Here is a 27,779-nt window from a genome sequence, read left to right on the forward strand (position 1 = left end):
TTATTCTTCCTGGGGTTCACACAAAACATGAACCATGACATAATACAGAACATTAACAGACAAGAACAGCTCAAGTGGTTTAACCCTTTTGGACCAGTGTTTAGCAATAGATACCTAGTTTCGAGTTCCACAATGGGTGTTTCACTGTTTGCTACAATGGTGTCCGACTGTGAAGCCATCAGAGAGGCATGCCATGTACTGTACACATAAGAGACTTGGTATAGTGACGTGTGGGAATTCACTCTCTGAATAGAGGGGATAGTGTAACAACCCTTGCATAGCAAGGCTCATCACAATCACCCCAAACTTATTGAAACAGTGGTTAGTAGTCATTTGCTTGGGGAGCAAACATGGTCTTCAGGTCTGAAAGAAAGAGTGTGGTTCATCGAACCAATTCAATTGCAGGGGTTCAGACCAGACTCAGAAATAAAACACACTTAATCTGGTTAAAAACAATTCCAAAAAATTTGCTATCAATAAAATTGATTTATAAATAAAACCAACAAGATCGATATTTACAGAACTCTTCTTTCTTCTGAGGTTTCACAACTCCAGTAAATGGCATATTCTACCACCAGCTGGACCACGTCTACTTTGTTTGGCATTTAAGTTTTGCGACTATGAAAAATATTGCCGTATGATCCTACCATTTACCAGCGTGGCTACGTCACGTTCCTTGCAAACGACCATTGGATAGGTTGGAGGCGGACCTTAGTGAGATCTATGGGTAGAGTGGATTTGAGGGTTTAAGAAGAAAACAAGGACGTATCAGGTAGGAATTTCGCTATTTAAAAGTTTATAGAATGTCTTTTAAATTCTCCTTGTATATGTAAAATGTTGAATACAACAAAACGCAACCCAACGTTTTCAATTACGGGTAACTAGCTAAAGAAGTAGCTAGCTAGCTAAGTAGCTTAAGATGTAGCTTCAGCTGGCTAACTAACTTCACGGGTAGCCATGCTGTGTGGTTTGTCCTTCCTACAAATGCTCTCGCCCGGCGAAGTTGGTATACATTGACACTGCTTAATGGGTTTAAGCACACCACGATAGCTAACTAGCTAGCTAGATAAATATGCGTTCCACCTTTATTTCTAATTGTTGCCTTAGCTTTTCACTTAGGTGATCATGAATGTTTGGAATAAAGATGTTGTAACTAACTATCCAGCCTGTAGTTACAGCTAGCTAGCTATCCAGACTGTAGTTACAACTAGTTAACGTTAGCTACCTAACTTTCAGACTTTCTGAACAGTGGTGGTCATACTAGGTAGCTAACTAGACAGCTAGCAAGCTAGTGAAAGTTTTATACGTTTCCAATAAACATGTGTAGTCATGTCCTCCATGCATGGCTACGCTGGGGTTAACTCGTTGTTAAACTTAAAGCTAGCTAACAGTTGACTGTACAGCAGCAAGTTAACTTATCTATTTGATATTTTGCTTAGCTAGTATGAACGCCAGGAAAGTGAGGCATGGATAATTATTAATAATAATTTACCTTGTTACCACGATATCGGCGTGACAGACTGAGGTTTAGAATATTAAATTGAATTGAGGGCGTCGACTGGGCGCTGTCCTTTTTTCTAGTTTCAGATGTAATTCTTGCTGCTCTTTATCATCTATGTTAACTTATTGACTGACATTAGCTAATGATTTAATAACCTTTAACCATGTGAAATTTGACCGACTCAAATTGCTCGACAATTTGTGCATCACCTGTCAGAAGGCCTTCTCGTGTAAATAATTTGTTTGTAATATAGGGTCGGTATAGGTGCACTCAGAAGGTGGATGTGTTTATTGGAGGAGCTGGTGTCATGAGGATTGCCATACGAGACAACATCCAAACCGCTAACTGAGTTAGTTACCTGCCCCAATGGAGCATGCACGTATTTGCTTTCAAAATCAGTATATCGTTATGGAAGCAGCAGACCGTCACCCATCACATGAGCCCTTTTTAGTGTAATGCCAATTGATTTTTTGCTACATGTTTTCAGATCTGTCCACATGTGGCAACTACATAGCATGTGCAGTAGGCTACACAGTATACATCAAAACCTCTGTGTGTAGGCTAAAGGCTAGCCAGACCTAGTGGACTAAACTCCACGGTGAAGGAAGTTTATGATGAACTTCACCAACAGTAGAGCAGAGACCAGGCTTTGTGGAATTGAGCTCCGGCGACATCGATTCAGCCATGGTCAATACTTAAAGGTAAAATGGTAGGCGTTTCATGATTTACATGTGTCCTCTGTAGTTGCTGGACTTTCTTTGTTTGCTGAAATCATACTTTTTCAATAAACGTGAATCAAATACAACCACCAACCTTTTGCTCGTTTCTGTCTCTCAAAGATGACAACTCAGTGCAAATGCGCATGCATGTGTCAATTGAATCTCAAAGTATGAATTTCAGCAAACAAAGGCATGCAAGTACAGATGACAAACAGGCATAGTGTAGGCGTTTCCTGATTGAAAGTTTTGACCTTGGGTGAATCAATGTAGTCGGAGCTAGATCCCACAAAGCCTGGTCTCTGTTTCACTCTGTTGGTGCAGTCATCATAAACTTCCTTCTCCATGGAGTGGTGTTTAGTCTGCTAAGCCAGACTTCGTTTTTCTCTATGTTGGATGTGTTTTTGTGTTCTTTGTCCTGAGTGTGACTGGAGAAAATTGTCTACACATTGTTCACAGTCAAACAAAGGGCCCTTTGCCACTAACCTGCAAAAATAACAAGTAACGTGCCATGTTCAAGATGGCCACTGATTGGCTTTGTGTTTTGGCCTCTCTGGATGGAGGATCATGGTTGAACCTTGTTTGTCCCGTCTAGGCCTAGTAGTTTAGTTCTTCAAGGTTGCCCTCTCCTGGCTTAGCTTGACCTATAATCATGTCTTCAGGTGGAAACTTTCAAGATCAGGAGGCATTTCATTAAAACTAAATGCATGCTCTTCAACCGATCGCTGCGTGCACCTGCCCGCACGTCCAACATCACTACTCTGGACGGTTCTGACTTAGAATATGTGGACAACTACAAATACCTAGGTGTCTGGTTAGACTGTAAACTCTCCTTCCAGACTCACATCAAACATCTCCAATCCAAAGTTAAATCTAGAATTGGCTTCCTATTTTTCAACACAGCCTCCTTCACTCATGCTGCCAAACATACCCTTGTAAAACTGACCATCCTACCGATCCTCGACTTTGGCGACGTCATTTGCAAAATAGCCTCCAATACCCTACTCAATAAATTGGATGCAGTCTATCACAGTGCCATCCGTGTTGTCACCAAAGCTCCATATACTACCCACCACTGCGACCTGTACGCTCTTGTTGGCTGGCCCTCGCTTCATACTCGTCGCCAAACCCACTGGCTCCAGGTCATCTACAAGACCCTGCTAGGTAAAGTTCCCCCTTATCTCACCTCGCTGGTCACCATAGCAGCGCCCACCTGTAGCACGCGCTCCAGCAGGTATATTTCTCTGGTCACCCCCAAAACCAATTCTTACTTTGGCCGCCTCTCCTTTAAGTTCTCTGTCTGCTGCCAATGACTGGAACGAACTGCAAACATCTCTGAAACTGGAAACACTTATCCCCCTCACTAGCTTTAAGCACCAGCTGTCAGAGCAGCTCAAAGATTACTGCACCTGTACATAGCCCATCTATAATTTAGCCCATACAACTACCTCTCCCCCTACTGTATTTATTTATTTATTTTGCTCTTTTGCACCCCCATTATTTCTATCTCTACTTTGCACATTCTTCCACTGCAAATCTACCATTCCAGTGTTTATTATTATTATAAAAAAAATGACTTGCTATATTGTATTTACTTTGACACCATGGCCTTTTTTGCCTTTACCTCCCTTATCTCACCTCATTTGCTCACATTGTATATAGACTTATTTTTCTACTGTATTATTGACTGTATGTTTGTTTTACTCCATGTGTAACTCTGTGTTGTTGTACCTGTCGAACTGCTTTGCTTTATCTTGGCCAGGTCGTAATTGTAAATGAGAACTTGTTCTCAACTTGCCTACCTGGTTAAATAAAGGTGAAATAAAAATAAATAAAATAAAAATGTTGTTTAGCAAGAGACTAGAGTTAATTTCAATCTTCATAGAGTTTTTTATTTTATTTCGGCAAATTAGGCTAGGCACCGGTCGTGGACTGATCTTTTCCAACCAATTGCATTTCAGCTTGACTAGACTAAAGTCATGTCCCAGCCTCTGTTGCACTGCGTGTATGACAACTCCAGCTACTTTGATATGCTTCTGAATTCTGACTGGTAGGAAGTCACTTTAAGTCATTAGGATATGCAATGTAGCTACATAATTGTAGAATTTTAATGCCACTATGCGCACCTAAAATTAGCTCGGATGGTGTGGAAGCCACAGGTGTTGTCACCTTTTATTATAGGTAGCAGACTAACCGCTATATTATCTACTCGCTTTTCATTTTCTGTCACCTCTCTTCCTATGTCCTTCTGTCTGACTATGTAGACCCCTGGTGGGGTCCTGTGGACTGAACTATCCACACAGACTGTGCTGCAATTATCACCCCATCTGATCTCCACTGTAATCATGACCAAGCTGAACAGTGGGGTGCAGGGAGGACAGATGGCAGACAACGCCCCAAAATATGAGTCTGAAATATTAATAGAAAGGCCATATGCTCATGCTGCTAATAAATGGAAAAAGAGAGGAGGCAGAGCTGAGCTCTGTCCACCTGGCCTTGTGGAAATTTGGGAGAGATATTTGTTGCTTATTTAATTGTACAACATTTCATTGTCATGTGTTTAACCTTTATTTAATTAGGCAAGTCAGTTGAGAAGAAATTCTTATTTACAATGACGGCCTACCCCGGCCAAACCCTAACCCGGACGACACTGGGCCAATTGTGTGCCGCCCTATGGAACTCCCAATCACGGCCGGTTGTGATACAGCCTGGAATCGAACCGGGGTCTGTAGCGATGCTTCTAGCACTGAGATGCAGTGCCTAAGACCACCTTGCCACTTGGTCAACCCTATCTCTCTTATTGAAAATATTTTATAATGAGGTTAATTAGGATAAAGGTGAAATAAAATGAAACAAAGTCTTAAATGTAGAATTTTGAAAGACTATATTTGAGCAATATTGCTAATAACACAAACCACGAGGTAGAGATCTGCTACCCAACATGAGCCCGACGGGCCCGACATTTATAATGGATTTGCTAAAGGAGGAAGTTATTTTTGGTTCCAGGCAGGGCCTTAAATTTGGCTATCAGGCCTGGGTAGGGCCTGAAAATCGTGGGCTTAAAATTCATGCCCAGCAGGGTTATATCCTGAGGTGCCTTATTTGGGATGGGCGGTGTCCAGATTTTCATATGGTCATGTTGTTTCTGTACCATACTGGGGTATGCGGTATTACCGGAAGTGCACACAAGGGGCGCTAGTTCCACAAAAAAAAAAATTGGACGCAGCGATCTTGATCCAGGAAGGGATTGAATTTCTCTGCTGTAACCAAGAAGCTTGATCTTGACATCGAGCCACTTAACTAGCAAGTTATCAAACCAAATGCATAGCTGGAGCCCAGACCTGGATATAATTTATTTGACACATAGTAATACTTAACTTAGTTATAAGCAGTGGCGTTGGTATTTCGTGGGGGGGGGGGGGGGGGGGGCTCCACGGTATATCGCCCGAGCCTTATTGCTATTATAAACTGGTTACTGGCATGAATAGAACAGTAAACACCTATTTTTGTGTCATACCCGTGGTATATTGTCTGATATATCTTAGCCAATCCGCATCCAGGACCCACACTACACGGCTTATAATGCGAGTTTGAAAACAAATGCACTACAGGAAGGGATTAGCCTATTGCATTTTATGACTTTGAAACTAAACAGGGGAACGGGGTTTGGCTAGGAGTCAGTCAGTGTTGGCAAGGGGGGTAGCACTGTGACAACTGTTAAAGTAGTGTAGATTGTCCATCTCCCATTTCCAGTTTGCGGTCTTGCAGCCCTGAGCTTTGGCTTTCACTGGGACAGAAGGTGACAGTGGAGAAGTGGGATAGGACTGAACCGGTCTTAGATTTTCCAAACCCTCCACAAACTTTCTTTAGGCTATTCATGTGTACAGGCGAAGGGGTTGATGATTGTATTATCACCTAAATGACCTTTGAAGAGCCCTGACAATATCATTAATGTATTGTTCACCTGTTTTTCAGTGGTGTGGTTTTGGCGAGGGCATGGAGCACCCTGTACACAGAGGGGAGACGATGTCCCTCGGACTGCACGACAGGTACTGTGCAATGTATGTCCAAAATTTATTCTACATCTATACACACAACCATTCAACGTTCCTCACTTTCCTCTGAAGTGGCTCATTTTAGCCGTTCTGGGTTTTAGCCGTTCTGTGAACATGTAACGTTAGTAATTATCTCATCTCTTGATTAATATATGAAGTTAGTCTAACGACATTAAATATTTTTTATTCTCTCTTATTTTTGTCGGGTCTGCTTGCTTTCTCTTACGGACAGAGATAGAAATGGTGGTTTTAAACAAAAATAATATTTCCTTTTTGATAGTCTTGAGTTTCTACCTCTTGCATCATTTGCAATAATCTGTTTCTGTTTTAACTTTAACTTGCCTGTTAAGTAACATTCATGATTACATCTTAAAGTGAGTCAAAGACATGGACTCAGTATGGAGTGTTCATGCAGCTCGGTGTGTGTGGGCTAACTTAGCTGTTGACGATGCTGCAGCAGTGATTCAGGTTGGGTTACAGCGTGTATCCATGACTCAGTCTGTCAGAGGGCTGTCATTGTCCCCCTGTTGCTGGGTAAATGGCTGCCTCTTTGGGCCTGTCTCCAGGCCCCTCTTTGGGATGTGTTGTTTTTGTACCAAGTGACTAATGCCTTATTTCAAGCTGTGAGTGGATTTTTATCTCTAAGCCAGTTACTATCGTCAACGGTAATGAATTAGGAAGTTGTGTGATTGTGGAGAGCCAGGGGAGATTACTCACAACATCATGACTGTTGACTATTTTAAATTCTGCTGCTCTCATGACTGTATTTTTCTGTGTCCTCTATGGTGTAGTGTCAGCTAGGCTTCTCTAAGCCCCTGTCCTTTGTGCCTTCCTGTGTGTTGCAGCAGCTGTTCAGGGATTTTGTCTTCTCGGAGCACTTCATGAAGATTTTAGTGGAGTGCCTCAACTAGAAATGCTTTCATGACACAATGTTACAGATTTAGCTCTAACTAGAATCTGTGTCAGTGCATTTTGACCTATGGTTTATTAGAATGATGAGCTCTGACTACTCAAGTATACAGTTTTTTTGTTTTTAACAAATTGTATTTCTTTCCACCAAAACAAGTTGCTGTGATGTCTACCCAATCCTGCCTTCAGTCATTTCCATGACCATAACCACAACAGATCTTAACGGGCAATGCTTCAGTCGTGTGGTTTTATGGTTTCCCTTTTTGTAAAGTTTGTATTTCCTTATTATATTGTGTCCAGTCCTTTTGAAGCTAAGCAGTAGTTTAAAAATGTTTTACAAGGAGCACATGTGCGCATAAGTTCAAATGTAGGCACGCACACAAAGAAATTTAGTAGCACAATTAAAAATATTTGAGGTAATAAAGCTAGAATTGTACATTTTTCTAGGCTCACTGGTGCGCTTAAATAAAAAAAATCCACATCCCACAGAAAAATATTTAGCCGCATATGCCAGTAAAATTGTCACACTGTAGATAGAGCCCTGGGCTTGGGCGGTATACAGGGGTATGATTTTCAATACCGTTGAAACAATTTCTAGCTTATTCTTTATTTTTAAATAAATACCTGCAGTCAACTTGTGCGCTAGGTTAATAGATAAAGCAGATTGCGTTCTTCAGTTCACCTGTTGCATTATTGTTTCATTATAAAGCTGTTCCCCAAAGCAGCTGATTAAGCCACGTGGTAGGTTTGTTATCAAAGAGCAAACGGAATCTTTTGGGACATGACGATCCACTGTTGTGCAAGAGAGGTGATCAAGTTACAATTGAAATTCACTACAACTGTTTGCCAGCTAAATATCTTATAACTATAGGTTTAACTATCTAAGATTCTCTACAGCTCAGGGCTCCAGCATTTGGTTAGCTAGCTAAGTAGCTAACTTGCTCAAGATCAAGCTTCTTGGTTACAGCAGAGACAGTCAATCTCCTCCTGGACCGAGATCCCTGCTGTCTAATTATTATTATTTTATATATTTAAACTTTATTTATAGATTTTCAGATATAACAAAAACAGTACAACACCAACCCCTCATTCTCCCACCCCTCCCTCCTTAATTATTTGTTTTGTGCGTGTAGCAAACTTTCAGTAGCCTATTGAGATAGTTGTATAATAAGCTGGGTTGTCTGTTAGTTTGTTTGCTTGCGCTTGTTAGCATTTAGCTACTGTCCGCTATGGGAAGTTTGGAAAGACTTGCACTGCCGGTAATACCGTATACCCCGGTATGGTATAGATACGGCATGAAGCTATGAAAATCTGGACACCACTGAAGCCTACTGGACCAGCATGTCCCTCTGTTGTCAAGGAATAGTTGCTAGGCAGTGGCAGTCTTTGGCCAGAGAGCGTGCCGCTGGACTGGACAACGTGGTGCAGTGGAGCGAGAGTAGACTACAAGCTGATGGAGGAGGGGTTGATGGCTTAATCAAACGCACAGATTGGCTGTTATTATTGACATGATTGGTTTGTCATCATTCCTCCCCTCCCAACCAACAGTAGCTTCAGCTCTCTAGCATCACTATTTTGAGTGCTGTTGTAATGAATAAACCATACAGCAGCTTGACTGGGTTTTAGTGAGTGTATTGTGGGAGTTGAGGTGTTTTATTTCTCTTTCATTCTGTGCAAAGCAAAGTGTCTTTTCAATTTAAGTAAGATCACTATAATGTACATTTCATGTCCAGATGGAGGTAGTAACAATGCACCAAAAAGGCAGGAACATTTCAGTGCATCACTTGGCAAGGTGATAGTCCTAATGCCACAGTTGTTGGCCAGCAAACACTAGACTGCTGCAAACCTTCTTTTGAGGTGGACTGTTGACTCTTCTAGGCACTCTTAATAGCAAGCTCATGGGAACGTGTGCTGTTGGCAAGGTTTGTTTCCCCCATTTTTGCTTTCACCAGCTTCCATCTGTTGCATCGATGTACCCCAATTGGCAAATCTACATCTGTATGCGGCGCTACACTTCTGCTGCCCACATATGAACTCGAGTACCTAAATCCAATGTCTATTCAACCCTGTATACTGGGGTGAATCTGTATTTTCTAAAGCCGACTCTTTCTTCTGTCCTCAACCACATACGGTGTGACAATTGGTTTTGTCAAAGGTCTTTTTTTTGTACTGCCCTGAATTGATCCCTGTGACCTAGCCTAACTCTGTATTAGAGGTCGACCCATTATGATTTTTCGTCACCGATACCGATTGTTGGAGGACCAAAAAAAGCCGATACCGATAAATCGGCCGAGTTTTATATATATTTGTAATAATGACAATTACAACAATACTGAGTATACACTTTTATTTTAACTTAATATAATACATCAATAAAATCAATTTAGTCTCAAATATACACTGCTCAAAAAAATAAAGGGAACACTAAAATAACACATCCTAGATCTGAATGAATGAAATATTCTTATTAAATACTTTTATCTTTACATAGTTGAATGTGCTGACAACAAAATCACACAAAATGTATCAATGGAAATAAAATCAACCCATGGAGGTCTGGATTTGGAGTTACACTCGAAATTAAAGTGGAAAACCACACTACAGGCTGATCCAACTTTGATGTAATGTCCTTAATACAAGTCAAAATGAGGCTCAGTAGTGTGTGTGGCCTCCACGTGCCTGTATGACCTCCCTACAACGCCTGGGCATGCTCCTGATGAGGTGGCGGATGGTCTCCTGAGGGATCTCCTCCCAGACCTGGACTAAAGCATCCGCCAACTCCTGGACAGTCTGTTGGTGGATGGAGCGAGACACGATGTCCCAGATGTGCTCAATTGTATTTAGGTCTGGGGAACGAACGGGCCAGTCCATAGCATCAATGTCTTCCTCTTGCAGGAACTGCTGACACACTCCAGCCACATGAGGTCTAGCATTGTCTTGCATTAGGAGGAACCCAGGGCCAACCGCACCAGCATATGGTCTCACAAGGGATCTGAGGATCTCATCTCGGTACCAAATGGCAGTCAGGCTACCTCTGGCGAGCACATGGAGGGCTGTGCAGCCCCCCAAAGAAATGTCACCCCTCACAATTACTGACCCACCGCCAAACCGGTTATGTTGGAGGATGTTGCAGGCAGCAGAACGTTCTCCACGGCGTCTCCAGACTCTGTCACGTCTGTCACATGTGCTCAGTGTGAACCTGCTTTCATCTGTGAAGAGCACTGGGCGCCAGTGGCGAATTTGCCAGTCTTGGTGTTCTCTGGCAAATGCCAAACGTCCTGCACGGTGTTGGGCTGTAAGCACAACCCCCACCTGTGGACGTCGGGCCCTCATACCACCCTCATGGAGTCTGTTTCTGACCGTTTGAGCAGACACATGCACATTTGTGGCCTGCTGGAGGTCATTTTGCAGGGCTCTGGCAGTGCTCCTCCTTGCACAAAGGCGGAGGTAGCGGTCCTGCTGCTGGGTTGTTGCCCTCCTACGGCCTCCTCCACGTCTCCTGATGTACTGGTCTGTCTCCTGGTAGCGCCTCCATGCTCTGGACACTACGCTGACAGACACAGCAAACCTTCTTGCCACAGCTCGCATTGATGTGTCATCCTGGATGAGCTGCACTACCTGAGCCACGTTGTAGACTCCGTCTCATGCTACCACTAGAGTGAAAGCACCGCCAGCATTCAAAAGTGACCAAAACATCAGCCAAGAAGCATAGGAACTGAGAAGTGGTCTGTGGTCACCACCTGCAGAACCACTCCTTTATTGGGGGTGATTTGCTAATTGCCTATAATTTTCCACCTGTTGTCTATTCCATTTGCACAACCACATGTGAAATTTATTGTCAATCTGTGTTGCTTCCTAAGTGGACAGTTTGATTTCACTGAAGTGTGATTGACTTGGAGTTAGTTACATTGTGTTTAAGTGTTCCCTTTATTTTTTTGAGCAGTGTAGAATGAAACATGTTCAATTTGGTTTAAATAATGCAAAAATAAAGTAAAAGAAGAAAGTAAAAGTACAATATGTGCCATGTAAAAAAGCTAACGTTTAAGTTCCTTGCTCAGAACATGAGAACATGAAAGCTGCTGGTCTTCAATATTCCCAGGTTTTAGGTTGTAGTTAATATAGGACTATTTCTCGCTATACCATTTGTATTTCATATACCTTTGACTTGGATGTTCTAATAGGTACTTTAATATTGCCAGCCTAATCTCAGGAGTTGATAGACTTGAAGTCTAAAACGGCGCAATGCTTCAAGCATTGCGAAGAGCTGCTGGCAAACCCAGTAAAGTGCTGTTTGAATGAATGCTTACGAGCCTGCTGCTGCCTACCACCGCTCAGACTGGTCTATCAAATCATAGTCTTAATTATAATAAAATAACACACAGAAATACGAGCCTTAGGTCATTAATATGTTCAAATCCGGAAACTATCCTATTGAAAACAAAACATTTATTTTTTCAGTGAAATACGGAACCGTTACGTATTTTATCTAACGGGTGGCATCCCTAAGTCTAAATATTCCTGTTACATTGCACAACCTTCAATGTTATGTCATAATTACATAAAATTCTGGCAAATTAGTAAGCAACAAGCCAGGCAGCCCAAACTGTTGCATGTACCCTGACTCTGCGTACAATGAACGCAAGAGAAGTGACACAATTTCCCTAGTTTAATATTGCCTGCTAACACAAATTTATTTTAATTAAACATGCAGGTTTAAAAATATATACTTCTGTGTATTGATTTTAAGAAAGGCATTGATGTTTATGGTTAGGTACATTCGTGCAACGATTGTGCTTTTTTCGCAAATGCGCTTTTGTCAAATCATCCCCGTTTGGCCAAGTTGGCTGTCTTTGTTAGGAAGAGATGGTCTTCACACAGTTCGCAACGAGCCAGGCGGGCCAAACTGCTGCATATACCCTGACTCTGTTGCACAGAACGCAAGAGAAGTGACACAATTTCCCTAGTTCAAAGAAATTCATGTTAGCAGGCAATATTAACTAAATATGCAGATTTAAAATATATACTTGTGTATTGATTTTAAAGAAAGGCGTTGATGTTTATGGTTAGGTACACATTGGTGCAACGACTATGCTTTTTTCGCGAAAGCTCTTGTTAAATCACCTGTTTGGCGAAGTAGGCTGTGATTCAATGATAAATTAACAGGCACCGCATCAATTACATGCAACACAGGACAAGCTAGATAAACTAGTAATATCATCAACCATGTGTAGTTAACTAGTGATTATGTTAAGATTGATTGTTTTTATACAATACATTTAATGCTAGCTAGCACCTTACCATGGCTCCTCGTGGAGTGCAATGTAATCGTCCATAATCGGTATCCAAAAATGCTGATTACCTTTTGTTATGAAAACTTGAAATCGGCCCTAATTAATCTGCCATTCCGATTTATCGGTCGACCTCTAGTCTGTGTGCCGTATTCTCTGACTGGCTGTCTGTGATTATGCAGATGGGGCTAATCTCATCCCATTTAAGATGTTTAAGAAAGATGCATTTTATTGACCGTTAATGTGAAAAGTTAAACATTAATCAGTAACCCATTACCCAGCTAAGCCTAATTCTGGTAGCAGTTCTATTGTACTACACCCTGGCTTGTTTTATTTAGGACTACACAGAGTTTGTATTGTCTGGCTGAAAGTGGATCATGACAAAAGGCAGGTAGAGAGTGTTCTTATGGTAGAGGTTTGTAGGGCTTTGAGCATGGTTCTATCCATCCTTCTCCAGCCCTGCCTGCCTGCCTGCTGCTGTTTCTGCACTCCTCAGTAGAAGTCCTCAGCCTTCAGCATCTGCTGGGCCTCTGCTTTCATCACCTCATCCCTCTGAATCCAGGCAAACTTTTGTTGCTCTCTACCTCAGTCTTTGATTTTTCTACACTGGGTGAGTTTCTCTTAACTAGCACTTTCAGCAGGATTATTTCTCACCCCAGAAACGCTTTGATAACGACCAAGCCTTGTGAAATGCGTTAAAATGTGAAACAAACTGGGTGCTGTTTCATAGCTGGAACATGACATTCAGGGCACTTGCTTTAAAAAAAAGATATATATTTGGATAGTGCTGAGCCATTAATACTTTTTAATGTCGGTTCGATTTCATATAAATGATCACAGTTTTCGGTTCAGATTTTTAGATTATAATTTATTATTTTTTTACATTAAATGCACTATACGTTATGTGTGTTCAATGCCGTAACACAGAATAAAACAATTCATAAAAGTCCCATGATGGTAGTGACTGCCCATTACAGCTTATCACTTATTAACTATAAGTCATTCACATTACTTTTTATAAATATTTCAGATGTTGTGTATATTACATTTGTTTTGTTAAATGACTTTATTTGATTCCAAGTCATCATCTCATCTCTATAGAGCTGCTGTCTGACAAAACCACTATTTTAGTTGTTCTTCAAAGTAAATAAGGCACACTTTTATGACTGCTGAATACCAACTATCAATCACTTAGATCATGTATTTTCAGGCTCGTGATGCAACTGCTTTATATTTCTCTCGATAGTGCGTTCTCTCATTCTCTGTGTCCGCTGCGCACAAACGGACAAGTTTTTAAGCGTGTGTGCAATGGATTATGGTCATTGTAGTTTAGCACTGAAAACGTGGTAATTAACTATGTAGAACATTGGCTTGTTGGAAACTTCAACTCCCTGCTAGTTCAGGCTTGATCTGATTTATCTCTACAAAAACTGCACATCGATCTCACAGAAAAAAAAGCACGAAGTGAAATTCAAATGATTGAACTGACGTCGGTCAATTATACTGAACAAAAATATAAACGCAACATGCAACAATTTCATAGATTTTACTGAGTTACAGTTCATATAAGGAAATCAGTCAGTTGAAATAGATGCATTAGGGCTTAGATTTCACATGACTGGGCCGGGTTGCAGCCCACTGGGGAGCCAGGCCCAGCCAATCAGAATGAGTTTTTCCCCACAAAAGGGCTTTATTAAAGAAAGAAATACTCCTCAGCACTGTTTTACCAATCCTGTGACAGCTGGATAGACTGTCAGATGAGATGAAGGTTTTGATCATTCTGATCGGGCCAGAGATAGGATGGATGAGGAACCACACTGTGTGGTGGTGACCGCATGCGCAGTCAGCTGCTTGCTTGAGAGGGTATATGGCGTTTAGACAGTACAGTTCCCTCTGTGTCCACTAGATGGTATACATTTGTCTGTTCTGCAGTCAGTCACGAGGGCTGTCTGTTCCCCTGATTTTCATACAGACATGAACCCACGCCTAATGGCCAGTACAAATGTCAGGCAAAGGCAAGGTGCACCAAACGCAATGCAAAACAATCTTATGGACAAGAACATGTGTAGATGGTCGACACTTTAATATGGTGTATGTGTTATTTTAGTCCAGTGTGTTTCTGTTAGAACAGTGATGGGGTGTGCGTTAAAGTGAGACAGATTTTAGCAGTGTTACAGCACAGTGAGGATGCATTCCTGTCATCCAGGGCTGTTGGGTCAGTGTGCATAGCTCAGGAGTCTGGCTGTTTCTCTCTCCTCTCCCACCCCCTCCCCCCAACGGCCCTAATCGCTTCTGAAAGAAGTCCACAGATTGATGCTCACCAAGGCTCTGATAAAAGCAGCCATTGTCAGGCTTCACTCTAAAAGCTGGAGGAGTTTGGTTATTGAGGACTAGGCTATCAGCGCTGCCTCCCCTCTTTGTTCCCAGCCTGTCTTGTTCTTCATAATACTGCTCAGTTATTGTGGCTTGCAGGGCAGAAGTCAAACGACGTAATAATAACGCAGTTTCTTCAATAGATGTTCAGATGACATTCTGTTTTTGAAAAAGGGAAGTGTTTCATGATGAAACATACAATGATTGCGAAATTGCATTGGCCTAACTAGCTTAGTCCTAAATGTAGAGTTGCCCATTTAAAAATACTATCTGGTTTCATGACAGATCCAGTACCATGTTTAGATGTTTGCCCTCTCTGTTTTTGATTTAGGATTGTATCTAAATAAAGAGGAGCAGCTTTAGTACCCTAGATACAGGCTGTAGTACAGGTCAGTATAACCTGCACACGGAGCTCAGGCTGTAGTACAGGTCAGTATAAACTGCACACAGAGCTCAGGCTGTAATATAGGGCAGTATAACCTGCACACAGAGCTCAGGCTGTAGTACAGGTCAGTATAACCTGCACACAGAGCTCAGGATGTAGTACAGGTCAGTATAACCTGCACACAGAGCTCAGGATGTAGTATAGGTCAGTATAACCTGCACACAGAGCTCAGGATGTAGTACAGGTCAGTATAACCTGCACACAGAGCTCAGGATGTAGTACAGGTCAGTATAACCTGCACACGGAGCTCAGGATGTAGTACAGGTCAGTATAACCTGCACACGGAGCTCAGGATGTAGTACAGGTCAGTATAACCTGCACACGGAGCTCAGGATGTAGTACAGGTCAGTATAACCTGCACACGGAGCTCAGGATGTAGTACAGGTCAGTATAACCTGCACACGGAGCTCAGGATGTAGTACAGGTCAGTATAACCTGCACACAGAGCTCAGGATGTAATATAGGGCAGTATAACCTGCACACACAGCTCAGGCTGTAATATAGGGCAGTATAACCTGCACACACAGCTCAGGTTGTAATATAGGGCAGTATAACCTGCACACACAACTCAGGCTGTAATATAGGGCAGTATAACCTGCACACACAGCTCAGGCTGTAGTACAGGTCAGTATAACCTACACACAGAGCTCAGTGTTTTGATCCAGAGACAGGCTTGGTGTGTTTTTTTCACTCTGATATTAATTGTATTTTGTATGGAGGAGCAGCAGGTACAAATGAACATATTCAGCCATGCTTTGTTCACTCAGACAGACGCATATTAATAATTTTTATGTGCTCACCTCTGGCTCAGCGCCATCCCCACTCATCTGACAAAGGGTTTTTTAATCCCCCTGGTTTCCATTGTCTGTTTCATTCCTACCGCCATCATAGAGTTTAATCTGCACCCATAAAAATATTCTCCCCGTCATCCTCTGTAACCACAGACAAAGACTGAGAACATGACTACCCTGCCTGAGAGAACAGGCTGTGTACTCTGTTGAAAGAGTTTCATAGTGAAGAAGTGGTCCAAGACATCATGGCTCCAAAGAAATGACCTGCAGTGGTTCTATTGGTTGATATTCTCCCTAGTTATGGGGCGAGATGGTGAGGAGTCAACCTTGAGGGAGGGGTTAAGGGCAGGTTGGAAGACATTACCTTAATTAAGCTCCAGAGTGAGAAACAGGAGTGGGGTGACTAGAGGCTGGCACTTTTAGAAGTTCCACAATAGGTCGTTTTTCATGACGATGGGAGTAGGAGATTTGAAACAAAGGGCTAGAGAGAGGGCTTGTCAAAAGGAAGTAGCACACAGAAAATTACTTTGCTTTAGACTTCTTGACAGGGCCTTCAGAGCTCTTTGGATGAGAGGGACTGTAATCGTGGAAATGAGCTGCACAGTGCTCTCTCTATTCATGGTTGTATTTTTCTCTTGGTGCTTGGGTGAATGTTGATCTGAGGTTTAAAGGTGTTTTAGTGTTCCATCTTGATCAGCTAGCTGCCTCAGGCAAGGCCATGGCTTACTGCACACTGTGGGAAGATCTCAATTGCATACTCCTCGCATCCTCTCTCCTTGTCCCCTTTTCAAAATGCATTGGATTAGAAAGCCAGAGGTCCCTCCCCTTTTGACTTTCTGATCCAATGGGTTTTGAGAAGGAGAAGAGGAGAGAGGACGCAAGGAGTATGCAATTGAGATGATCTCCGTGTTCCTGCTAGATAAGAGGGCACCGTGGATGATGGCCATGCAGGAGACACTATGAGGAGACAATACAACTGCAAGGGTCCAGCGAATGAGATCTTCATTGTATATCTACTAGTATAGGCTATACAATCTGCCATACTTGCATATTAGGCTTATATTTTATATTTGATAAAAGTGGAGAATAAACATTACCTCCGAAGGTGTAGGGGGACAAGTTGTCCATAGAAATATAATTATATTCCTATGATGTACTCTCTCTCCCACATGGAAATACACCTAGCCTCCTAGCCTATGTGGGTGTATCCGAAGTCGCACTGTAGAGGTTTTATTACTAGTTATAAATGGGAGGATGTAAACTTAATGGATTGCTGGTTAGAAATACCAAACGTTCCTTTTTATTTCCCAGTGTAAACTAGTGGTATTTTAGGCACCGCTCTCCTGAGGGTGGGGAGACGCTAGCTACTGTATTTAAGCCTCTGCTCAGTGCTGTGGGGTTTTCTCCTCCCTTTCTCTTACTCATCCCTCCTCTCCACCTCTCCTCTCCACCTCCCCCCTCACTATAACAAGCCCAGCACTGCAGTCGCCGCTCCTTTAACAAGGTGGCACTGTTGTTGAGCTGCTGGGCTAGAGACGGCAGAGATGACTGTGAGCTGCCGTTGCCCCTGTAGACACAGGAGATAGGATCCATTGGCTTCTTCTCACTGCTACCACTGCTACCGTTAGTGTCATAAGCCGGTGTAGCCTGCGCTGCTGTTGCTGCCTGTTCCACTCCACCGCTGTCGCTGCTGCTCTCCCTGCCTCTGATCCATGTGGGCAGAGTGGGATGGAAGCCCTCGCTGGAAGCCTGTTCATGGAAATGCTCTTTGCCGTTGTTTGCGCTGTAGCTCCGTGCTGGTGACAACATGCCGTTAAAATGGAAAAGCGGTTCTCCTGTCAGCTGGAAATTCCCAGTGCCAGTTCTTAAGACATCCAGGTCCTCACCGCTCTCTCCTGCCTATATGTGAGTAAGGAACCAATTCCATTCATAGCATGCTGTGGTGGTGCATTTTCAGTTTTAGATTTTGTTCAGTTGTGGTATTTTATTTTGGGGTATGGAGAGTCCCCCTCTCTCATTGCAGCCTAATTGGGCAGAATATGATGGGAGCTTTGTTGTGTGTCGATTTAATACCCTCCTTTGTGCCGCGTGTGATGACTGGCCAGCTAGCGGAGCGCTGTCCTCTAGATCAGTGTGATGACTGGCCAGTTACCGGAGTGCTGTCCTCTAGAGTGGTGTGCTGACAGGCCAGCTAGCAGAGCGCTGTCCTCTAGAACAGTGTGATGACTGGCCAGTTACCGGAGCGCTGTCCTCTAGAACAGTGTGATGACTGGCCAGTTACCGGAGCACTGTCCTCTAGAACAGTGTGATGACTGGCCAGCTAGCAGAGCGCTGTCCTCTAGAGCGGTGTGCTGACTGGCCAGCTAGTGGAACTCTGTCCTCTAGAGCGGTGTGCTGACTGGCCAGCTAGCGGAGCGCTGTCCTCTAGAACAGTGTGATGACTGGCCAGCTAGCAGAGCGCTGTCCTCTAGAGCGGTGTGCTGACTGGCCAGCTAGTGGAACTCTGTCCTCTAGAGCGGTGTGCTGACTGGCCAGCTAGTGGAACTCTGTCCTCTAGAGCGGTGTGCTGACTGGCCAGCTAGTGGAACTCTGTCCTCTAGAGCGGTGTGCTGACTGGCCAGCTAGCAGAGCGCTGTCCTCTAGAGCGGTGTGCTGACTGGCCAGCTAGCAGAGCGCTGTCCTCTAGAGCGGTGTGCTGACTGGCCAGCTAGTGGAACGCTGTCCTCTAGAGCGGTTTGATGACTGTCCAGCTAGTGGAATGCTGTCCTCTAGAGCGGTGTGATGACTGTCCAGCTAGTGGAACTCTGTCCTCTAGAGCAGTGTGATGACTGTCCAGCTAGTGGAACTCTGTCCTCTAGAGCGGTGTGCTGACTGTCCAGCTAGCGGAAACCTGTCCTCTAGAGCGGTGTGCTGATTGTCCAGCTAGTGGAACGCTGTCCTCTGGAGCAGTATGGCTTATTATCCATGGCCGTGGCCCATTTTAAATTTTTTTGGGGCCAGGACCACATCCACTGCCCCTCTACGCCCTCCCTGGGGCTGTGTTTTTCCGCCTGCAAGGACTGTCGGCCGCCACAGCAAGCTTGGGAGGAGGAGCCTGCCTTCCTTTGTCAGGGCATCAGGCTTGCCCTGGTTTAGGAGCTATTGTCTGTTGCTGTGGAGGGGGGAAGGGCAGAATATGGAGGGTCCCTCCAGGCTCTCCTCCCTCCATTTCCTCCTTTCTGGGGAGAAGTCCTCTGCCTGTCACCCTGCTAGGCTAGCTCTAGGTAAATGGCAGGGATCAGAGTATCTTTCCTAACCAGTGTACAGTAGTAAAACACCTGTTTTAATCTGTCTTGGAAGACGGTGTACAGTAACCAAGCTTAATCTGCCTTGGAGGATAGTGTACAGTAACCTGGTTTAACCCGGTTTGGAGGACAATGTACAGTAATTTGGCTTAATCTGGTTTGGAGGACAGTGTACAGTAACCAGGCTTAATCTGCCTTGGAGGATAGTATACCGTAGTAACCTGCCTTGGAGGATAGTATACCGTAGTAATCTGCCTTGGAGGATAGTATACCGTAGTAACCTGGCTTGGAGGATAGTATACAGTGGTAACCTGGTTTAATCTGCCTTGAAGGATAGTATACCGTAGTAACCTGCCTTGGAGGATAGTATACCGTAGTAATCTGCCTTGGTGGATAGTATACCGTAGTAATCTGCCTTGGTGGATAGTATACCATAGTAACCTGGCTTGGAGGATAGTATACAGTAGTAACCTGGCATAATCTGCCTTGGTGGATAGTATACCGTAGTAACCTGCCGTAATCTGCCTTGGAGGATAGTATACCGTAGTAACCTGGCGTAATCTGCCTTGGAGGATAGTATACCATAGTAACCTGGCTTTGAGGATAGTATACCATAGTAACCTGGCTTGGAGGATAGTATACAGTAGTAACCTGGTGTAATCTGCCTTGAAGGATAGTATACCGTAGTAACCTGGCATAATCTGTCTTGGTGGATAGTATACCGTAGTAACCTGGCGTAATCTGCCTTGGTGGATAGTATACCGTAGTAACCTGGTTTGGAGGATAGTATACAGTAGTAACCTGGCATAATCTGCCTTGGTGGATAGTATACCGTAGTAACCTGGCTTGGAGGATAGTATACCGTAGTAACCTGGCGTAATCTGCCTTGGAGGATAGTATACCATAGTAACCTGGCTTGGAGGATAGTATACAGTAGTAACCTGGCATAATCTGCCTTGGTGGATAGTATACCGTAGTAACCTGGCGTAATCTGCCTTGGAGGATAGTATACCATAGTAACCTGGCTTGGAGGATAGTATACAGTAGTAACCTGGCATAATCTGCCTTGGTGGATAGTATACCGTAGTAACCTGGCGTAATCTGCCTTGGAGGATAGTATACCATAGTAACCTGGCTTGGAGGATAGTATACCGTAGTAACCTGGCTTGGAGGATAGTATACAGTAGTAACCTGGTGTAATCTGCCTTGAAGGATAGTATACCGTAGTAACCTGGCTTGGAGGATAGTATACAGTAGTAACCTGGCTTAATCTGCCTTGGTGGAAAGTATACCGTAGTAACCTGGCGTAATCTGCCCTGGAGGATAGTATACCGTAGTAACCTGGCTTGGAGGATAGTATACTGTAGTAACCTGGCGTAATCTGCCTTGAAGGATAGTATACCATAGTAACCTGGTTTGGAGGATAGTATACAGTAGTAACCTGGCTTAATCTGTCTTGGCAGATAGTGTACAGTAGTAACCTGTCTTAATCTGGCTTGGAGGACAGTGTACATTAATCTGTCTTGGAGGACTGGCATCCTCAGGAGCAGAGACGGTATCAGTGCTGTCAATCCTGGCAAGTGAAAATGAACGGAGGTACATTGCTTCTTAGTTAAAGCTAGATTGAAAGGCTCATGGTCAGTTGATGAATGTGTGTTTGATTTTTGGCTTCATTTTTATCCTGATATTTCTAGTGGAATTTCAGGCTCTGTTTGCTAGTTCTTTATTGCAAGATGAATGAGATGGTCTCGATATATGCTTTACCATACAGTAGATGCGTCATTTACATTAGATATTGCATGCGGTTACATTCGGCTTATTGATATAAAAATGTCTACATTTTACCTTGCCTTTCTATACCCTTCCTATAACCTTTCTATGCCTCCTGAGCGGATGCAAATACTGTAAGTTTGTTTACATTGCGGTCGTCCATGCCCTATTTAAGTGAACTCCCTAATGCGTTGCAGGCGCGTAGAATGTTTGATTTTTCCCATCCACCAAATTATATTTACATGGTAAAGCACCAAGAATATGTCTTCAGTGTTCAGGGTTTGAGGTAAATGGAATGGCAGGTAAATCTCTAAAAGAAAAAGGGGTTGAGTCTTAATGTGCACTAGTTTACATACGGACTCCCATCAAGTCTCTGCCTCTAATGTTTTTGGCTAATTTCCCAAAACCAGAATGACATCATGGAAAAAATTACTTTACAATCACAGTACATTTCTACATGTAATTCAAATTGAACATTTGTGCATAATTGTATATCAAAACTATTTATTTTTGTATCCTAAATTGAATTGACATGGACTTGACCCCAGTCCTGGAGCCACCAATTCTCACATGGGAGACTTAGTTTAAAGATGATTCATATGGATTGAGAAACTAACATACAGACTCCAACCACTATACTGGGGCTATAGACCTACATATTTTACCATTGCATATAGCGCTTTGTCTCTAACATTAGGACAGTCAAATAGCTTTTTCTCTTATAAAAATGACTAACAAAAAGACTAACCTTTAATACTGAGGCATGCCCTCCCTAGCCTGGCCCAGTTGCTATTTTTCCTTCTGATTCTAGGTTTCTCTATACAGCCTACGGTAAGGATGGGAATAGGGTCTGTGTGCGTAGCTTCTCCCCTTTCACTAGATATGGCCGTTTTCAACATGTAGACTGAGTAGCATATGGGGATGCCTCTTTAACATCTACCACAGGGATAGGGTGGAATTTTAGTTTTAATGTCACGGGCAAAAGTACAGTGAAATAAATACATTTCTAATAAGAGCTAACATCTGCATTGCTTGCTGTTTGGGTTTTTAGACTTGGTTTCTGTATAGCACTCTGACATCTGCTGATGTAAAAGGGCTTTATAATACATTTCATTGATTCATAACCTCAACAATTCAGTAATCAATATTAATGCAGTACTAAAAATAAAGTGAGGTAAAACAAAAACACAGGAGAAATAGAAATAAGAACACGAGGTAAATTAGCTATATACAGGGTCAGTTCCAGGGTCAGTAAGCTATATACAGGGTCAGTTCCACGGTCAGTAAGCTATACACAGGGCCAGTTCCAGGGTCAGTTGCTATGTACACGGTCAGTAGCTGTATACAGGGTCAGTTCTAATACTATATTTACAATGTGCATGGATACTGGAGTGATGGAGGTAGATATGTATAGGGGTAAGGTGACTAGACATTAGGATATATGATGAACAGAGTAGCAGCTTCGTAAATTCAGATTATATGTGAGTGTGTGTAGAGTGAGTATAAAATGTGTGTGTGTGATCAAGTGAAGTGTGTGTGTGTGTGTGTGTTGGCGTGTCAGTGTGCGTGAGTCAAATCAAATTTTATTGGTCACCTACACATGGTTAGAAGATGTTATTGCGATTGTAGTGAAATGCTTGTGCTTCTAGATCTGACAGTGCAGCAGTATCTAACAGGTCATATCTAACAAATTCCACAACAAAACCTAATACACACAGTCTAGTAAAGTAATGGGATAAGAATATATAAGTATAAAATATATAGATGAGCAGTGACAGAGCGGCTAAGATGCAATAGATAGAATAGATAGTGTATTATACAGTATATACATATGAGATAAGTAATGCCAGATATGTAAACATTCTTAAGTGTGTAGAATCCTGTGAGTGTGCATAGAGGCAGTGCAAAAATAAAACTAGATAGATAGTCCGTATATAACTAGACTCAGTCCGTATAGCCATTTTGTTAGCTATTTAGCAGTCTTATGGCTTTGGGATAGAAGCTGTTCAGGATGTCTCGTTTCAGACTTTATGCACTGGTGCCACTTGCTTTGCTGAAGCAGAGAGAACAGTCTATGGCTTGGGTGGTTGGAGTCTTTAACAATTTTCCGGGGCTTCGTTTCACACACTGATTTATAAAGGTCCTGGATGGCAGAAAGCTCTGCCACAGTGATCTACTGGGCTGTCCTCACCACCCTCTGTAGTGCCATGCAATCGAGGGCGGTGCTGTTGCCGTACCAAAGCAGTGATGCAGCAGGTAAAGATAGTGCAGCCAAACATTTTTTCAACCTCCTGAGGGGGAAGAGGCGCTGCTCGCGCCTTTTCCACGACGGTGTGTAGACCATTTTAAGTCCTTAGTGATTTGGACCCCAAGGAACTTGAAGATCTCGACCCGCTTCACTGCAGCCCAGCTGATATGGATGGGGGCGTGTTCCTGTAGTCCACAGAAGAAGAGCTGGTGTGTGTGTTAATGTGTGTTAGCTGGAGATTATTATAGAGAGGGGTCTGTGTGTTTGCCTTCAGTGATTCCACTCGTGTCTAAATATAGCCTCTGCCCGTGGTGCAGATTTCACGCTTAGAAGGAATGGCAAAGGTGCACTGCCCAGAAGACCCATGGAAGTTCACTGGGAATTTCAGGTGTTTATCCTTGCCACTATGCAAAGTCCTTTACAGTTAATTTCATCCTTGCGTCAAGGACACTGATAAAATCTGAAATTATATTCAGCGGTTTGTGCTATTTTAACATTCATAAACATTTTCCCATCTGTCTTCCTCAACCAATGTCCATAAGATTGTTTGACCTTATGTTAACCAGTGAAAGACCAGGCCATAGGACAAATTAGTTTAGGCTGTACGATCTGATCTTCAAATGACATAATATTAATGAAACATTAGACCTACAGTGATCAACAAGAAATTAAATGGAAGTGGATTATTTTTCTATGGCGGCGTAAGGAGAACCAACACCCTCATGTCCTGATTTTCCTGGCATCCGAGGGAAAACAATTCACTTCAGTGAAAAAAAAGAAACATGTAATAAACTGTCTGGAAAGCATATTGTGCAGGAAGACTTTGCATTTGGCGGCAGAATCAGCTCATGCAAACATTGATCTCTACTCCCTGAGGAATGTAGCTGGCTGGCCCTAACCCATCATGGCTGCTCCGTATCTCTATTTTCAGTTCTCTGTCCACTGCTCCCAGTTCCCTTGACACCACTGTTTTACCTTGTTACAATGAGGCTGGACACTACAGTCCAATTTGACACTATTGTTTTATCTTGTTACAATGAGGCTGGACACTACAGTCCAATTTGACACTATTGTTTTATCTTGTTACAATGAGGCTGGACACTACAGTCCAATTTGACTTGTGTGATAATCACCCTGGCTTGGCAACCAGAAAAGTAGAGTTTCCAACCTAGTGGCCCATACCATAGCAGGGGGGGTTGTAACTAGTCTAACTACACATTCATTTTAGTCTCATTACTTTCAAGAGAGCGAGCCGGCCAGGAAATCTCTTTTTTTGGGGGGGGCTTTATGGGTTTTTAACTGTTTTAGCCTTGTTTCATCAAAAGCATCTTACTCTAATCTTACATTATTGTTCTTTAGTGAATGGGCTTTGTGTGTACATGGCAGGTACAGCAATGCCATACGACGTCCCCAGTCCACTGTGATAGACAGCTAAACACAACAGCACCACATTTCTCCTAGTTTGGCCTGTTTGATTAGGTTTGATTGTCCAATGTTTTCAAAAACACTCCAACACTCATTAAGCCTACATGTTTTGTGCCCCCTGCGTATCAATTCAGTACGAGTGAGAAGAGCGCACCCTCAAAAACCCAATATAAATGTGATTTGATTATGCAATACTCAGGATTTATTTACACAATAGGCTAGTAATAATGCTTGAATGGTTTGTCTACAATTCAGAGTCCTTGCTCTCCCTCCCAGAGAGTGTTTTCTGATGAATCATACCTCTGCTTTCACAAAATGGCCACAATGAACCTTTGCTACAGAAATAGACATTTGACAAGTAAGACTTTCTTCAAGGGGCAGTGCGGTTAAAAATTTGATTTTCAATATTTTTTGGTGATATTTCCACACTATGAGGTCGAAATAACACTCTGAAACTGTGAAAATTATGATACTGCCCTGTTTGTCTTAGCTGTTTCAAAACAATGTCTGGATTTTCAGCCTGCTCAGGTGGGATGAAACTTTTGGTCCACATCATGACATCACAATGTGATCTGATTTGTAATAGACCAATGACTGTTCATCTGGTTAAGGGGGTGGGCTCTAGTCCAGCATATCTGCCAATCAGGGCTGTGTAAAATACTGTATCTTCACATTTGTTTCCTAACAACAAAGAAGCTCAGGAAAATAAATGATAATGAAAATACCTCTGACATATTTTTTAAATAAACAGTTATTTCAAATCAAATTTTATTGGTCACATGCACATATTTAGCAGATGTTGTTGCGGGTGAAGCTAAATGCTTGTGTTTCTAGCGCCAACAGTGCAGTAGTATCTAACAATTCACAACAATACACACAAATCCAAAAGTAAAACAATTGAATGAATAAATAAATAAATATTAGGATGAGCAATGTCGGATTGTCATTGACTAAAATACAGTATATACATATGACATGAGTAACGCATTATGTAAACATTATTAAAGTGACCAGTGATTCCATGTATATGTATATAGGGCGGCAGCCTCTAAAGGTGCCGGGTTCAGTAACCGGGTGGAAGCCGGCTAGTGATGGCTATTTAACAGATGTCCTTGAGATAGAAGCTGTTTTTCAGTCTCTCGGCCCCAGCTTTGATGCACCTGTACTGACCTCGTCTTCTGGATGATAGCGAGGTGAACAGGCCATGGCTCGGGTGGTTGATTTCCTTGATGATATTGTTGGCCTTCCTGTGTCATCGGGTGCTGTAGGTGTCCTGGAGGGCAAGCAGTGTGCCCCCGGTGATGCGTTGGACAAAGTGCACCACCCTCTGGAGAGCCCTGTGGTTGCGGGCAGTGCAGTTGCCATACCAGGCGGTGATACAGACCGACAGAATGCTCTCAATTGTGCATCTGTAAAAGTTTAGGGTTTTAGGTGCCAAGCCACATTTCTTCAGCCTCCTAAGGTTAAAGAGGCACTGTTGCGTCTTCACCACACTGTCTGTGTGAGTTGGCCATTTCAGATTGTCCGTGACGTGTCGCCGAGGAACTTAAAGCTTTTCGCCTTCTCCACTGCGGTCCTGTCGATGTGGAAAGGGGCTTGCCTCCCTCTGCTGTTTCCTAAAGTCCACGATCAGCTCCTTTGTTTTGTTGCTGTTGAGGGAGAGGTTATTTTCCTGGCACCACTCCGCCAGGGCCCTAACCTTCTAGACATACAGTGATGATTTAAAAAAAATACAATTACTAAGACTGCATGGGGCCTTTAATCTATGTAGGCTAAATGGAATGGATATCGGCTTATGCAGGTGTATGTGTTCAGGTGGAGGAGACTTGAGAGGATTGGTATTTTATTAGTGTTGGGAATAAGTCTCTAATAGAATTGGCCTTTGCCTTTTTACGAATAAGAAGTGCATTTTCTCAAACACATGGATTGCTGTCTGCCGCTGAGACAGTCAGTGGAGAATAGATGCTGCTGTGTGTTTGGTGTGTCTCCTCTTCATACGCTGCATTCACCCCAAGGTTTATTTCTGTTCCAGACAGCTCAGATAGGATGGCATTACGGCAGCTCCCAGTAGCATTAGCATATCTTTCTTCCTGACTTTTTAAATTATGAAATAGAAAATCTGCCGACAATACTGCTGGATAAATAAATGCTGGAGATCTTAAGCGTTTCTCAGTAAAGCACATTTGGTGCAGGATGTGGTGACTCATATTGCGTGAATGGAACTCTATTCTCCTTCATATCAGAAATGTCAGTTTTCTTGGCATAATCTCTCAAACTATCCCATCAGTGGATGCTCACAAACTGCAGATCACCTGCACTCATATTAATGTAGGAGGAGAGGATACCAGAGGGTTGCATGAGCATTATCAATCAAAGGGTTTTTTAGCTGCTGTGTCGACTTAACAGTTGAGTGCCATCTGTTTGCAGTTAAAATGCACCCTGTCTTTAATAAAAATGCCCGCTGCTTATATTACATCATGGCTACTTTTGTCTCGTTGAAAATTCTGACATCAAAGCTAGTATTATTATACACCTAACATTTTCTGTAAATTAATCTGTTGTTTTTGCTCTTTATTCAAGTGCTTGGCGCTTTATTTGCAAATGGGTATAAACACTAACGGGCACAGCAACCATTTTATTATTTTCTAGAAAGCAGCGTCCCGATTTCAAAAGTCAATGGGGGGGGAGTAGAAAGACACCTTTCTGTTTGATCTGGTCACTTCCTCAAAGCTTAATCCAGAGGCGAGCGTCGTGTCCAACAAAGTTCAAAGTGATGTTGGGTAGTCAAAGATGGGGATGTGCTAAGGTCAGTCCCTCAGTGTATCTCATTCACAGGGAGAAGAAGTCTGGCACAGAATGAAATCACGTCACAGCTGCCCCTCAAACCAGTAGCCTATTGGAACACACTGTAGTATATCATTATGAATTATTGAAAACATTTATGTTAATTCTCTATTTTAGGGATTGTGCTGTT

At 42.8% G+C, this 27,779-nt stretch overlaps 1 protein-coding gene across 7 annotated transcripts in view; it reads left to right on the top strand.

The window, feature by feature from the left end:
• Positions 1-648: 648 nt before the first annotated feature.
• klhl13 (kelch-like family member 13) overlaps positions 649-27,779 on the top strand; it is a 77,823-nt gene continuing 50,692 nt past the window's right edge. Inside the window, exons 1-2 of one of the 7 annotated variants that reach the window (XM_021591283.3) lie at positions 649-772; positions 6,193-6,278. In XM_021591283.3, the coding sequence (XP_021446958.1) occupies positions 6,214-6,278 (65 nt within the window). In that variant the 5' untranslated portion in view covers positions 649-772; positions 6,193-6,213. Of the gene's footprint in view, positions 773-6,192; positions 6,279-17,481; positions 17,984-27,779 lie in introns of those variants that run through there. The other 6 variants (XM_021591284.3, XM_021591279.3, XM_021591280.3 and 3 more) reach the window with 6 other exon arrangements.

This window comes from Oncorhynchus mykiss, chromosome 29 (genome assembly GCF_057628025.1).
Source record: "Oncorhynchus mykiss isolate SJ-2025 chromosome 29, ASM5762802v1, whole genome shotgun sequence".
Lineage (NCBI taxonomy): Eukaryota > Metazoa > Chordata > Actinopteri > Salmoniformes > Salmonidae > Oncorhynchus > Oncorhynchus mykiss.